This window comes from Lissotriton vulgaris, chromosome 9, assembly GCF_964263255.1.
Source record: "Lissotriton vulgaris chromosome 9, aLisVul1.2, whole genome shotgun sequence".
In the NCBI taxonomy this organism is placed as follows: Eukaryota; Metazoa; Chordata; class Amphibia; order Caudata; family Salamandridae; genus Lissotriton; species Lissotriton vulgaris.
This window is the reverse complement of record NC_141697.1, coordinates 180398242-180411588: the sequence shown is the minus strand read 5'-3', so window position 1 is coordinate 180411588 and position 13347 is coordinate 180398242. Positions and strand designations below refer to the sequence as shown.

Genomic DNA, 13347 nt, shown 5'->3' with positions numbered 1-13347 from the left:
TGTTGGCACTCCTCCCTCGGTTGACGCTGATGCCAGGCACCCCCGTGCCGCGCTGACGTCCCCCCCCCCCCCCTGAGGCCCTGCCCCCGGCCCCTGCTGTGGTTTCGGTGGGTGCTGCACATACCCTGCTGCCCCCTTCGGCCAAGGCTGCTTCAACTGGTGCTCCTGGCTCCCGGCCCCTCCCCCACACGTCCTTGACCCCGGGTGGTAAGGGTTTGCTGCGCAAGGGGGCGCCCCCGGCCACTGGTCAGACACTGTTCCCGGTCCCCAGGGGTCGTCCAGGTGGGCTTCTGGGTGGCCCTGAGGCTGGGTCGGTGGGTGTCACTGGTCTGACGTCGGGGGGTGATTGCGGTTCCGCCGTGGGGGGCAATGTTTTTGGGGCTGTTTCGTTGTCTGGCTCGAGCGGCCGCAGTTTTCAATCTGCGCCGGCGGCTGGGCGGCTGTTGGCTGTTTCTACGGGCCCGGGAACTGTCCACACGGCTGTTTCCAGTGGTGGGCTTCCGGGGGGGCTGTCTGGAGCGGACGGCTCTTCTACAGCTTTCAGTGCACATAGCTTTCATAACATCGACTGGCAATTTTATGATGGGGGTATTGGTGATGGGGCTATGCCCAGTGGTAGTGATCAAGTTGCATTTTCTGATGAAGCTTTCTGTGGGAGTTTTCATGATGATGAGTTGGAAGAAGGGGAATTGAGAGACAAAGATGTTGGGCTTTTGGCAGCACGGGCCCAGGGGGGTGGGTTGGGGCAACCCACTGTTTCTCGTGTTTTGCAGGAGTCTAGAGTGGACCATGCAGGTGTACGAGGGGCAGTGTGGTCTGGACCTTCTCAGAGGGATCGTGGGGCTGTCGCACAGCAGTCGGAGCAGTTACCGAGAGGTAAGGATGGGTGGTGGTCTGTGTGGCAACCTAGGGAGAGTCTCCCTGTTAAGAGTACAAGATCTATTGGTACGGGTGATGGGGTTGTGGTTGAGCGAGTCGCTCTGGCACCGAGGCTTGAGCGGCCTGTACTTTCGAATGTTTCTAATGTGCAAGTTGCAAATGAAGTTTCTACAGCGGGGGCGGGCGGGGTGGCTGCCACACGTGTCACGGAGGATAGTATCCTACCGAAAAAGTTGCCTTATTCTGGGGTGGGAATGCCTTTGGGGTCTCATTTATCTGAAAAAACGAAGAATTTGATATGGTCTGGGGCATTTGTGGATGTTTTTCGGCTTCTCCATAGGGATGTTCAGGCAAAAGAAGGGTCAAAGGAGGAGGAATTAGAATTGGCTCGGAGGCCTCGTGTTCCGAAGTCCATAGAGAACTGGACTTCGGCCTTTCTTATTTATGCCAGCGTTTATTGTCAACGTCATCCTGAGAAAGCAATAGACATGTTTAAATATGCAGATGTTATCCGCAAGGCTCACAGTTATTTTGGCGGCTTTGCTTGGTTGTCCTATGATGACGAATTCAGGGCGCGCATGAGCGCTTTCCCTGAGCGTTCGTGGGGTGAGGTTGATTCCGAGTTATGGTTGCAATGGATGGCATCGGCAAACCCACCTGCTACGACCCACACAGCTAGCGGGCAGCCCGTGTATTATCGACCCTTTTCAGCTCGCCCCGCTCAGTCTGGGGCGGGGGTTTGGGGCAGAGGTCAATCAGCCGCCTCTGGCACATGCTGGCATTTTAACAGGGGTTCCTGTAACAGACCTGCTTGCAGGTACAAACACGAGTGTTCGCAGTGTGGAGGGAAGCATGCCCTCACCCAGTGTTTTCCCGGCCAGCGATTGGGTGAGCAGGGAAGAGGTTCAGGGGGTAGGGGGCAGCAACAACAGTCTGTTTACAAGGGCCCCTACTCCTATTAGGCAGGAGGTTCTCGACCTCTGGCTGGTGGATTATCCAGATTTTGAGGCCGCTAAGATTTTGTCTTGGGGTTTCAAAATTGGGTTCCGGATTGGGTATCAGGGACCCAGGGTGGGCAGGTGGTCGGACAATTTGAAGTCTGCGAAGGAGAGTCCCCATGTTGTGCGGAAGAAACTGGATGCTGAGCTTGCGGCTGGTAGGATTGCTGGTCCTTTTGTGAATTGTCCTCTGCCTGACTTGATTGTATCACCCCTGGGTGTGGTGCCTAAGAAGGCGGAAGGGGAGTTTCGTCTTATCCATCACCTGTCCTGGCCCGAGGGTTCATCGATTAATGACTTTATTGATCCAGCTGACTCAACTGTCAATTATGCTTCGGTGGACGATGCCTTACGGCTCGTGCGCACGGCTGGTGTTGGGGCTTTGCTGGCGAAGAGCGACATTCAGTCGGCTTTCCGGCTATTGCCCATTCACCCTTGGGATTTCAGTCTGTTGGGAATGCATTTTGATGGTAGTTTCTACGTGGATAGGGTGTTGCCCATGGGCTGTTCAGTGTCATGCTCCCTTTTTGAAACTTTCAGTACCTTCCTGCAGTGGCGATTCACTTTTGTTAGTGGCCACGTATTGGTCTGTCATTACCTTGATGATTTTCTTTTCATTGGGGAAGGTCGATCTGGGCAGTGTCAGTCGGCTTTGAACATCTTTCAGGCTCTAGCGGAGGAATTGGGGGTTCCATTGGCGCCGGACAAGACAGAGGGTCCCTGTACGTCCCTGACTTTCTTGGGGATTGAAATTGATACTCTGTCTATGGTGGCGAGATTGCCTGTGGCTAAAGTGAAGGAAATGTCTGCTTTCATACATCTGGTGTTGGGGGAGCGGAAAGTTGTTTTGAAAACTGTTCAGAAGTTGTTGGGTTACCTCAATTTTGCTTGCCGGGTTGTTCGGGCGGGCAGGACATTCTGCAGACGTCTAGGTTTGTCCATGTCCGGAGCACGCCTTCCCCATCATAGGGTGCGCATTACCACCGCTGTGCGTGCCGATTTGACCGTCTGGCTTAGTTTCCTACAAGAGTTTAATGGCGTGTCCTTGTTTTTTGCGGATGAGGACATGGTATGGCAAGTACAGTTGTTCACTGATGCGTCAGGGGCTCACGGCTTCGGAATATTTTGGGAAGGTCGATGGTGCGCTCACGGCTTCGGAATATTTTGGGAAGGTCGATGGTGCGCGGCCGGCTGGCCGGCGCACTGGAAGGATCAGGGTCGCAGCATAGCGTTTCTGGAGCTCTTCCCGCTGCTGGTTGCTCTGCACCTATGGGGGGATGAGTTTCAGAATCGCTCAGTCCTGTTTCACGTGGACAATTTGGCAGTCGTGCACCTTGTCAATCACCAAAAGGCTCGTGATTTGCGGGTTTTGCGGCTCCTGCGCGCATTCATGCTGCGGTGTCTGCAATTAAATATTGTCTTTAAAGCACGGCATGTTCCTGGTACTTCTAATTGCATCGCTGATTCTTTGTCTCGCTTTCAGTGGTCCGAGTTCCGCAAGTTAGCTCCTGGGGCGGACCTGGAACCAACAGCGATCCCACAGTACGTATGGGACCTGGGGGATTGAGGGTTCACCACTTGGTAGAAAATTCAGTGGCTGAATCCACCAGGCGGGGTCATGTGAAAGCCTGGAATGAGTTTCTGCAGTTTGGTAAGGATTCGATGGGGCCGATTGGGGCGGGTTGGTCTGATGAACAATGCGTCTTGCAGTTTGTTTTACATCTGGCGGACAAAGGCTTATCGCCCACTACCATTTCTGGCAAATTGGCTGGGGTTTCTTTTTATGGGCAGCTTTGGTGGGGGAGGGATCCGGTTGGGGGGGTGTTGGTTCGTAAAGTGTTGAAAGGTTTGGCCAGGCTCCGGGCTGGCGGTCAGCAGCTCCGGCAGCCAGTGACTTTTGAGTTGCTCCAGTTGCTGTTGCCGGAATTGGAGGTGTGTTGTTATGATGCTTTGGAGTGTGCCAAATTTCGTTTGTGTTTTGTTTGGTTGTTCTTTGGGGCATTTCGGGCATCAGAGTTGCTGGGGTTGCGGGGCAGGGTAGGTATGACCAGCAATGAGGTGGTGTTGGAAAGTGACAGAGTGCGGCTGTGGCTGCGGGCATCTAAAACCGACCAGATGGGGAGGGGTAAGTGGGTGTTCCTTGGTAGGAGTGGTGTCTCTGCATGTTGCCCGGTTGGGGAATGGGAAGTGTTTGTGTCCTCTCCGCATTTTCTCCAGGGGTCCATATTTTGTCATGCGGATGGTAGTCCCATAGTTGCATCTCAATTGTTGGCTGTATTACGCAAGGTTTTGTTGCGCTTGGGGAAGGATCCTGTTCAATTTGGTACTCATTCTTTCCGAATTGGTGCGGCGACGGAGGCCGCTCGGTTGGGGTGGGACTGGTCCCAGATCCGACGCATTAGTCGTTGGCGTTCCAAGTGCTGTGAAAAGTATGTGAGGAAATAGTGCATTTTGGCTTGTCTAACATTTCTTTCTCTCCTAGGTCCCTGGCCATCAGTCGCCGGATGCAAACGAAGGGTGTGGATACTGGGGCACTCTTTTATTAAAAGAGCAGCTTTAGCCGCTGCCAGTCAGCTCTGTGGGAGATCACTTGGTCTGAACAGTATGACACACGAAGTCTCCTGGCATGGAACAGGGGGTATGCGCTGGGGTGGGCTTTTTCCCGCCTTGGCTGCTTTGGTTTCGCAGTGTTTGGGGGGCCCTCCGGATCTCCTGGTGCTACACTTGGGAGAGAATGACTTGGTTTCTCTCTCTGGGTTTACCTTGTTAAAATTAATGAAGCAGGACCTGGAAATCATCAGAACCACATGGGTGAGCACCATGCTTATATGGACTGAGTTTGTGCCTCGTTTGCAATGGCGTGGGGCGAGGAACCATTCTGCCCTGGAAAAGGCTAGAAGGAAAGTGAACAGGACAATGCGCCTTTTTTGTCAACATTGGGGTATCTACAGTTTGGACCATTATCATTTAAAAGTCTCTGAACATCATTTATTTTGTGAGGACGGTGTGCATCTCTCAGCTTTGGGCCTCTCTTTTTACCTCCTTGAACTCAGGGACTTGATTAGCAAGGTTCTTCAGGTACAGTTGTGGTGTGCTCCTTCCTTTCCTTTAGGTGGGGCAGGAAAACGCTAAAGGTTTTCCTGGGTGGCGGGTTTTTGTTAGTGGGGGTGGGCAGCCTGGAGCGGGTTGGCCATCCTGAAGGGTAGCGTTGGGTAGGCTAGGGGTAGTAGGCAGGAGTTTGTTCGGGGTTTTGGGATTTAGGTTTCGTAGGCTCACTGTAGAGTTGAATTATGTAAATAAATAAATAAATAATGAATGTGTTTATGAAATTTATGATGCACCTGTCCTAAAATAAAAGTGGCCTTTCTTGCTCCTAAAAGAAGGTGTGGACAATGATTTCTTGCGCGAGGGGGGACCCAGGGAGAGCCAGGCGCGAGCCGGTCTCTTCCTGGGCAGGTTCGCGCGAGGATCATTACCAGGTGGGGCTGATTAGCAGAGGGGTTAAAAGGGGAAGTTAGGCGGGCGGTTAGGAACTGCGTGGCGGGAGGCGAGAAGGGAGGTTGTTTTGCCCCACCCACCCTCCCTCTTTTTTCCTTTTTCTTTTTCTTTATTTATGGGTTTTTTATTTTTGCGGTGCTCTAGGCGCTGTTTAGTTTAGGTAGGTTTGCCACTGTTAGGATGGGTGCCTTTGTTCTTTTGGAGGCGGGTTTTTGTTAGTGGGGGTGGGCAGCCTGGAGCGGGTTGGCCATCCTGAAGGGTAGCGTTGGGTAGGCTAGGGGTAGTAGGCAGGAGTTTGTTCGGGGTTTTGGGATTTAGGTTTCGTAGGCTCACTGTAGAGTTGAATTATGTAAATAAATAAATAAATAATGAATGTGTTTATGAAATTTATGATGCACCTGTCCTAAAATAAAAGTGGCCTTTCTTGCTCCTAAAAGAAGGTGTGGACAATGATTTCTTGCGCGAAGGAGCTGTGGAGAGGGAGGGTACAGGCTCGGGATCATAGTGCGAGTACGAGCTGTAAGCGGAAGAATGTATACATCTCCAACCGACAGGGTTATTGAAAGGGAGGAAAGTGGATAAAGAGGAGAGAGAAACACATTAGAGTAAATGGCTCAACTGACAGTAGTGAGATAGATATATGTCACTGGTTTTGCGCTAATTTCGAAAGGTGTCTTTGATGGGACTGCACCTGCCACTGATACAGCTAAGTCGGACTACCACAACAAAAGTAGAACATCAAGCAATAGAAGTGATGCAAATCCACACGAAACAAGATGTACAGATATGTGGGTTGGCCTTTGCCAATGACATGCTCCTTGCAAGGGAGGCTGAAGGGAAATTTAATGGGAGAAATTTAGCAAAAATTCAGAAAATGCCAGCCACCCAATCAAAGTGAAGGTGGTATGCCCCATGTAGATATATTTCCCAAATCAACAGTAAACATGCTCTGCCCAGAATCAGGCCCCTCATATCTGCTATTGTGACAATACGATGCCTGTAAAGGCCTAGAATTATATAGAAATTATATTTTAAAGTACCATCTTTGTGTATCTTATCTCCATGTTAATAGAAATACTCTAAGAAAATCAAGCAGTCATATACCTAGGAAGCTGGCTTTTTATGTAGTGTACCAAAAAGAGGTGTACTATGTAAAACGTTCAAAAAACACTTATTGGCTTACATGGTTTAAATTAATAAATCAAAATTTTTGGAACCTGGCTATCTAAATAGTGTGCTAAAAAGAAGTACATTGTGCAGAGACTCCAATGGGTCCCCAATTGGTTTACAGAGGCTAAAGTAGACAATACTAACGCTGTCTTTTGTGGTAGTGTGGGAGAGCATTTAGACTTATCAGAGAGTAGTGCTAAGCATTTGTTGTACTCACAGAGGCACTAAATGAGACACACACTCAAAGAATAAATATGAGACCAGATTAGAAAAATGGCACTTCTTTTTATATGTGTGTCAAAACCAAGAATTTCGTACAAAGGTAAGTACTTTTTGCGTTATCAGTTTTTACAAGTAACACTTTCAAAGTTGTGCACCTTTAAGCACAACGTAATCCTATGGGATGAAAAGTCATAAATGCAATAAAGGTAAGTACAGTTGGTTTCAGTGGGTCACCTTCTGTGTTTAGAGTTGTAGAGGGCCAAGGTCCAAAGTACTACCAGCAGTTCTTCAGGACCTGCCCAGGTTTCACCAGGAGCAGGGTGCTGGTGAGGTTGTAGCTGGGCGTGCTAAGGTGAATGGGTCAACCCGGAAACAGGTCGCACAGGGGGACTTGGAGATAAGTCTGAGAGCTTCCAAACAGGAGCTTAGGTCACAAGGGGTCTTGGATCAAGGGACACAGCCGGTTCTTCAGGACCTACGCCCGGAGGTTCGGTGCAGAGTGGTTAGGGAAGCTGGGCTAATGCGCAAAGAGGCTCCTCGCAGTTTGGGCCAAACAGCTGTCAGGGGCAAAATCAGGACATCTGGGTCACTCATAAGAGGGTCTCAGTGATGCTGAAGTCCCTAGATGGCTGCTTGGTCATGATGAAGTAAGAATCCGGACTGGACTCTCACTGTTGGTGTTTGATGCAGGGAATCCGGTTCCCCGGGTATTGGTGCTGAACCGTTCTGGTTGGTCCTTGTGTCTTAACACTAGGTAGGGAGACAGATCTGACCTTCCAGAGCATGAGTACCTTCTCCTGGTCGTCTACGGCGTCAGTCGGGCCAGGGAGCTGCAAGTCAGTAGACCGTATTCTGCTTGTCGGTGCCTGCGGGCTGCAAGTGAGTAGTTTCTCTACTCCAAGGTAGACTGTAGGTGTTGTCGATGTCCTGGCAAGGTACTCAAGACTTTGGTAACTCTCCAGCTTGCAGAACGAGTCCCTCTGTCACAACTGTCGAGAGAGTTTGCGAGCAGGCACATTTTCACGCCAAAAGTTCACAGCTCTTCTGCAGTTCTCCCTAGGCAGTGACTCTTCTTTGTCCTTCTCAATATTCATCGAATCTGAGTACTTGGGTTCAGGGGTGCTACCTAAATACTCAACTGAGGGGTGTTATAGAAGACTAACAGGTAGTAGCCGTTTTTCCTTTAGGGTGTCTACACCCTCTATATGACCACTTCTTGTGGTTAGTGGGCAAAACACTGACCCTCGAATACTAATCCTTCTCAAATCAAGGTGGGGGAATCTGAAAAGTGGGGTCCACATCAGCTGGTCACCTTAAGGGTGCTGCTGGCTGGAGGAGGGCACACTTAATAATCTCACTAGTTTTCCCACGTGTCTTGCTGCCAAAAAGTGGGGTCAGGACATCTCCACTACATGGAGAGGCCTCAGTCGCATAACAAAGGCGGCAGGGCATTTGAAGCTTCCCGTCCTGGAAAGGCTTATCCTGCAGGTAGGTGGTGTAAAAATCTCCGCCCAAAGCAGGATTTGTTCCTGACCTCCGAGAGCGGGGGTCTGAAACTTGTCTAGGGAGGGTGGCTGGCCAGGACCAGTCTGTGAACACACTAGTAGTTGGTAGGTTTTTAGAGGGTACCTCTAAGGTGCCCCTGTGTGAATTTCTGAATAAACCCAACACTGGCATCAGAGTTGGTATATTAAGACAAGATGTTTGGTATCAAACATGTGGGGGTACAGTGAAACCATTGTGTAACTGGGGAACTTATAAACATGGGTGACCAGCCTAGGTACTCTGTAAGGTTCCCCAGTGCAATTCTGGTATCCAAGGGTGAACCTGGGTAAAAAAAGGACACATCAACTGATGCAGATATGCCCATAAATGGGTATAGTGCACCTTCCCTAAGGGCTGTTAGGGGTGACTTACCTATACCACAAGCAGTGCTGGGAAGGCATGGCACACAGGCCATGTTGACTCTTTGTTTTTCTCTGCACCAAGACATGCAGGCTGCAACTGCAGTTTGCATGAGCTTGGTGAGGGGTCCCTTAAGGTGGCACAATTCGTGCTGCAGCCCTTAGGAACCCTCTTTAGTTCCAATGTCCTAGGTACAAGGGGTACCACTTACTAGAGACTTACATGGAGTCTAAATTAGTATCAATTGTGGAACAATGGGGGGAGGAGCTTCGCGCGCAACCAAGATGGCCGTATGAGCACAGAGCTCCAGAGACCCTCGTAACCTCCCGAATATATCCTGTCATTTATCCTGTTTGCTGTCGACATCTTCGTGCAGATGAACCACGGGAGAAGCGAAAGCCGAAATTTGTATCCTGATCGGACCCCGGAGGCCGGAGTTGTGGCGCTGGAAAGTTTATGGCCTTCGTCTCCTGGATGCCCGCCGTTTGGGTTGGCATGGTGCCCGGGGTGTGATTGAACAACATCGGCCTAAGATCGCGGAGGCGGCCGGTCCGGCTTCACTTTCACTTTCGTTTTTGGCACTTGGCTCGGATCCCGTTCTGGGGACACCTCATTGAAGCGAAAGCTTGTACCCATGTTGGTGCTTGACCGTACTGAACAACACACGAGATATCAGACTTTGGCCTGGAGTGAGAGCCGTCCTTTTTTTGGCTAATTCCCGTGCTTTGCCCGAGGGCCATTTTGTAGTTTCGCTTTCTGGACTCTGAGTGGATAAGTCATATTGGTCGACTTCCCTATCAGTTAGGTCTTGTCTATTGTTTGCTGGACACTTGATTCCCCCCGCTTTTGATTTGGACAGCATTCAGGGATTTTCTTGAAATGACGAGCAAACCGGAGGGGGACAATTAGAAGTCGAAACCCACCAGACGGGGTGGATATACTCAAACCAATGTCATGGACCGATATGCCCAGGTTAAGGGGTCGCCCAGTGGACCGGGTAGGTCCCTGGAAGAGGCGAGGGACTCATCGGATCCGGTAACTGAACCAACTCTACAGGACGTGATGGCCACCATCGATGGTATCAAGTCTTCCCTCGGGAAGCAAATGGAGACCCTAGCCCATAAATTGGATACAGTGGCGATCGATGTGAATTTGATTCGCAGGGATCTTACAAAGACTAATGAAAAGGTCAAATCGTTGGATATAAAGACATCGAGTTTAACGGATGACGTCATTGACCTGCAGACCGAGGTCCGTAACGTGAAGGCCTCGAATGACATTGTTGCACGTCGCCTGGAGGATTTTGAAGGGAGGGCCCGGCGGAATAATGTCCGTATAATTGGAGTTCCGGAAAAGACGGAAGATCAAGCAGCTGACCTCTTTGTTGAGGACCTTATCGTGAACCAGCTGGCGCCCAAGGGACTGAGCAAGTTTTTTACTGTGGAGTGAACGCACAGGGTCCCGGCGGCAGACCGAAAGTGGATGCCCCGCCGAGGCCTATGATAGCGCGGATATTCAATTTTTGGGACAGGGACGCTATCCTCCAGGCCTCTCGAGTGGGTGGGCCCTTGAAATTCGAGAACTCATCAATCAGCTTCTATCCGGATTTCACACAGACAGTCCAAAAACAGAGGCTAAGTTTTCTGGGGGTGAAGAGGAGACTTCGTGACAGGGGTCTCAAATACTCTATGCTTTTCCCGGCCAAGTTGAGGATCGAGTATGACGAACGGGTCCACTTCCTTGATAGGCCTGAGGTGGTTGCAGACTGGTTGGACACTCTGCCGGCCCAACAAGAACCAGAGAAACGATCTGGCGGAGCGGAGGGAGGACCTATGGAGCAGGAATGAGCACCAACTGTCTGGTTTCTGGGGACACTAGGGGGTTTATTATTGTGGTGGTTTGAGTTTTGATGTACGGTTAATTGCGGATGAAATTGGGGGTTGCGAGGCTATCGGAGGGTCTCTCTCCTCCTCTGTTTTTCTTCTTGTAGCTCAGTTTAGATGCGGGGGCGACAGGTACACTGCAAGTTGGGGTGGCTTTATAGTCATAAGCAGGGGTGCAGGGTGGGGGGTATCACAACGGGTTGTTTGGGGGTGTTGGTTTTCAGGTTACTGTTTTCGCAAGGCGCAATATTGCAAGACATTTTCATTCACGTGCTGGACTCAGGCGGGGGTTGGGTCTTCTTTCTCTTTTATGATGGGGGTAGGGGGTTGAGGTTGATGAGCTGGAATGTTAACGGGTTGGGGGACAAGATTAAACGCGGGGTGGTATTGTAACTTTTAAAGTGACATTCCCCTGATGTTGTTCTACTTCAGGAGACCCACTTGGTAGGAAATACATGTCATGCCATGAACAGGAAGGGATATCGTCTTGTGGCACATGCTGGGTTCTCTTCCGGGTCCCGGGGGGTTGGAATCCTTATTTAGACATCACTCCCGCTTGAGGTAGATTCTACGGTCCTTGATGAAAGGGGGCACTATGTGGCTGTGTCGGGACGGTGGGAGGGCCGCACGCTCTCCCTGGTATCTATTTATGTTCCTCCTGGCTTGCACTCTACAACCTTTGCTGACCTGGGAAGGGTTCTACTCGATCTCCCTGGGGGTTTTTTGATTATGGGTGGTGATTTTAATGCCGTGGTTTCTGGCATGTTGGATAGACATCCACCTAGGGAACTCATGGGGGCTCATGGCTGGCTGCCTGACTTCATTGATACAATAGGCCTGGCGGACTGCTGGAGATGCTTCACTCTACTCAGCGGCAGTATACGTTTCATTCGGGCGCCCATGGTAGTCTCTCCAGAATTGATTAGGTTTTGGTGCCGGCTGCACAAGCTTCCTATGTTAAGGAGGTCAGGCATATGGCTCGGGATATCTCTGATCACTCCCCGCTGTGGCTTCGGTTTGAATTGGCGCCGGGCTCCGGGGGAAGGATAGCCCCTATTAACCCTTGGTATCTCCGAAATCCTAAGACTCGTAGTGAGCTTGTAAAGGCTTTGGATCATTATTTCCGGGAGAATGAGGGTTCGGTTTCTTCCTCGATATCGCTGTGGGAGGCTTTTAAGACTGTCCTCAGGGGTCAAGCTCTCTCGTTAATTACTGGAGCTAAGAAGCAGAAGGAGAAGGATGTGGTAAGGGTAGAGACGGAGATAGCTGATTTGGAACTGGAACTAGAACAAGAGGTGACCCACTCTAAACTGCATGTCCTGCAATTGAAGCAGCTGGAATATAGAACGTTGGTAACGGATGGGGGAAGGCCCTTAGTCGGGAACAGCAGGGGCGTCTCTATGATGTTGGGGATAAGGCGAGCAAATTAATTGCATGGTTGGATAGGAAAGATAGAGCTAGTCGTGTGGTGCCTGAAATCGAAATGGAGAATGGGGTGCTGATCACTGACCCGCATGGGACAGTGACATGTTTCGCCAATCATTTCTACACTGTGTACTCTTCCGTGTCGGATAGGCCGGAGGAGGACTCTTGCTTGCTGTTGCGAGATATTGCACTCCCGAGCCTTTCTGAGGCGGACCGAGACCTCATGGACTGTAAAATCACTGCGGATGAGTTAGCGTTAGCTATGTGTTCCCTATACTCGGGCAAAGCGATGGGTCCCAACGGTCTCCCGATTGAGCTTTACAAGGTTCGCCCGGCCAAGATTGCTCCGTATTTAAGAGACATGTTCCTTGAGTCCCGAGATCGTGGTATCCTCCCCCGCGATCAGCGGTTGGCATCGATAGTGGTAATACATAAGGAAGGGAAACCGAGGAATAAGTGTGCATCGTATCGACCGATTTAACTGTTAAATGCCGAACCTAAAATTCTGGCCAAGCTGCTGGCTAATAGACTGATCAAGGTCATTAGTGAGCTGATCCATCTGGATCAGTCTGGGTTTATCCCGCACAGGAATACGGCGTTGAACCGTAGGCGTCTACACGGGGCTCTTGCGAGAGCCACGACGCTGTGTGAGCCGGCCATTTTGGTGTCGTTAGATGCCACTATGGCGTTCGACACGGTGGAATGGCCGTATTTGTGGGCGGTGTTGGCTAAATTTGGGTTCGGGTCGGATTTCATTAGCTGGGTGCAACTTCTCTATACGGACCCTCTCGCCCAGATAGTGGTTAATGGACACGTCTCGGCACCATTTTGTCTCGGGCGGGGTACTCGCCAGGGCTGTCCGCCGTCTCCTCTTTTGTTCGCAGTGGCCCTAGAGCCTCTCACAGCTTGGATCCGTTGGGAGCCCTCAATGAGGGGTATTCGTTGGTCTCCGCAGTTCGAAGATCACATTTCATTATATGCAGACGACATCTTGCTTTATTTAACTTCTCCCAGGAAATCTTTGATAGTACTATGTGATGTTTTGGCTTCCTTTCGGTAGAAATTCTGGCTTGGTTATCAACTGGGCGAAATCCTATCTTTATGTTCTTTGTGGTGATGCTCCGATCCTACCGCGTAACTGCCCCATCCAGATAGTGCAAGAGGGGTTCAAATATCTCGGGATTTATGTCTCGATGGACCCTGTGGTTCGATATGAAAAGAACCTTCTCCCTCCTTTGAGTCGGTTGAAGCGAGATGTTGTGGGCTGGCGGAGGCTCCCGCTGTCACTGCTCAGGCGAGCGGCTCTTTTCAAGATGATGTCTCTCCCTCATTTTCTATATGCCCTTCAGAACGCACTTGATATTGTT

At 50.6% G+C, this 13347-nt stretch overlaps 1 protein-coding gene across 1 annotated transcript; it reads left to right on the top strand.

Annotated features, from left to right (window-relative positions):
* The first annotated feature begins 605 nt into the window (after window positions 1-605).
* On the top strand, window positions 606-5075 carry LOC147689805 (uncharacterized). Its single transcript, XM_086936597.1, has 2 exons — window positions 606-876; window positions 4360-5075. Exons 1-2 carry the CDS (start codon window positions 606-608, stop codon window positions 5007-5009), a joined length of 921 nt encoding a protein of 306 aa, XP_086792723.1. The 3' UTR covers window positions 5010-5075.
* The last annotated feature ends 8272 nt before the right edge of the window (window positions 5076-13347 follow it).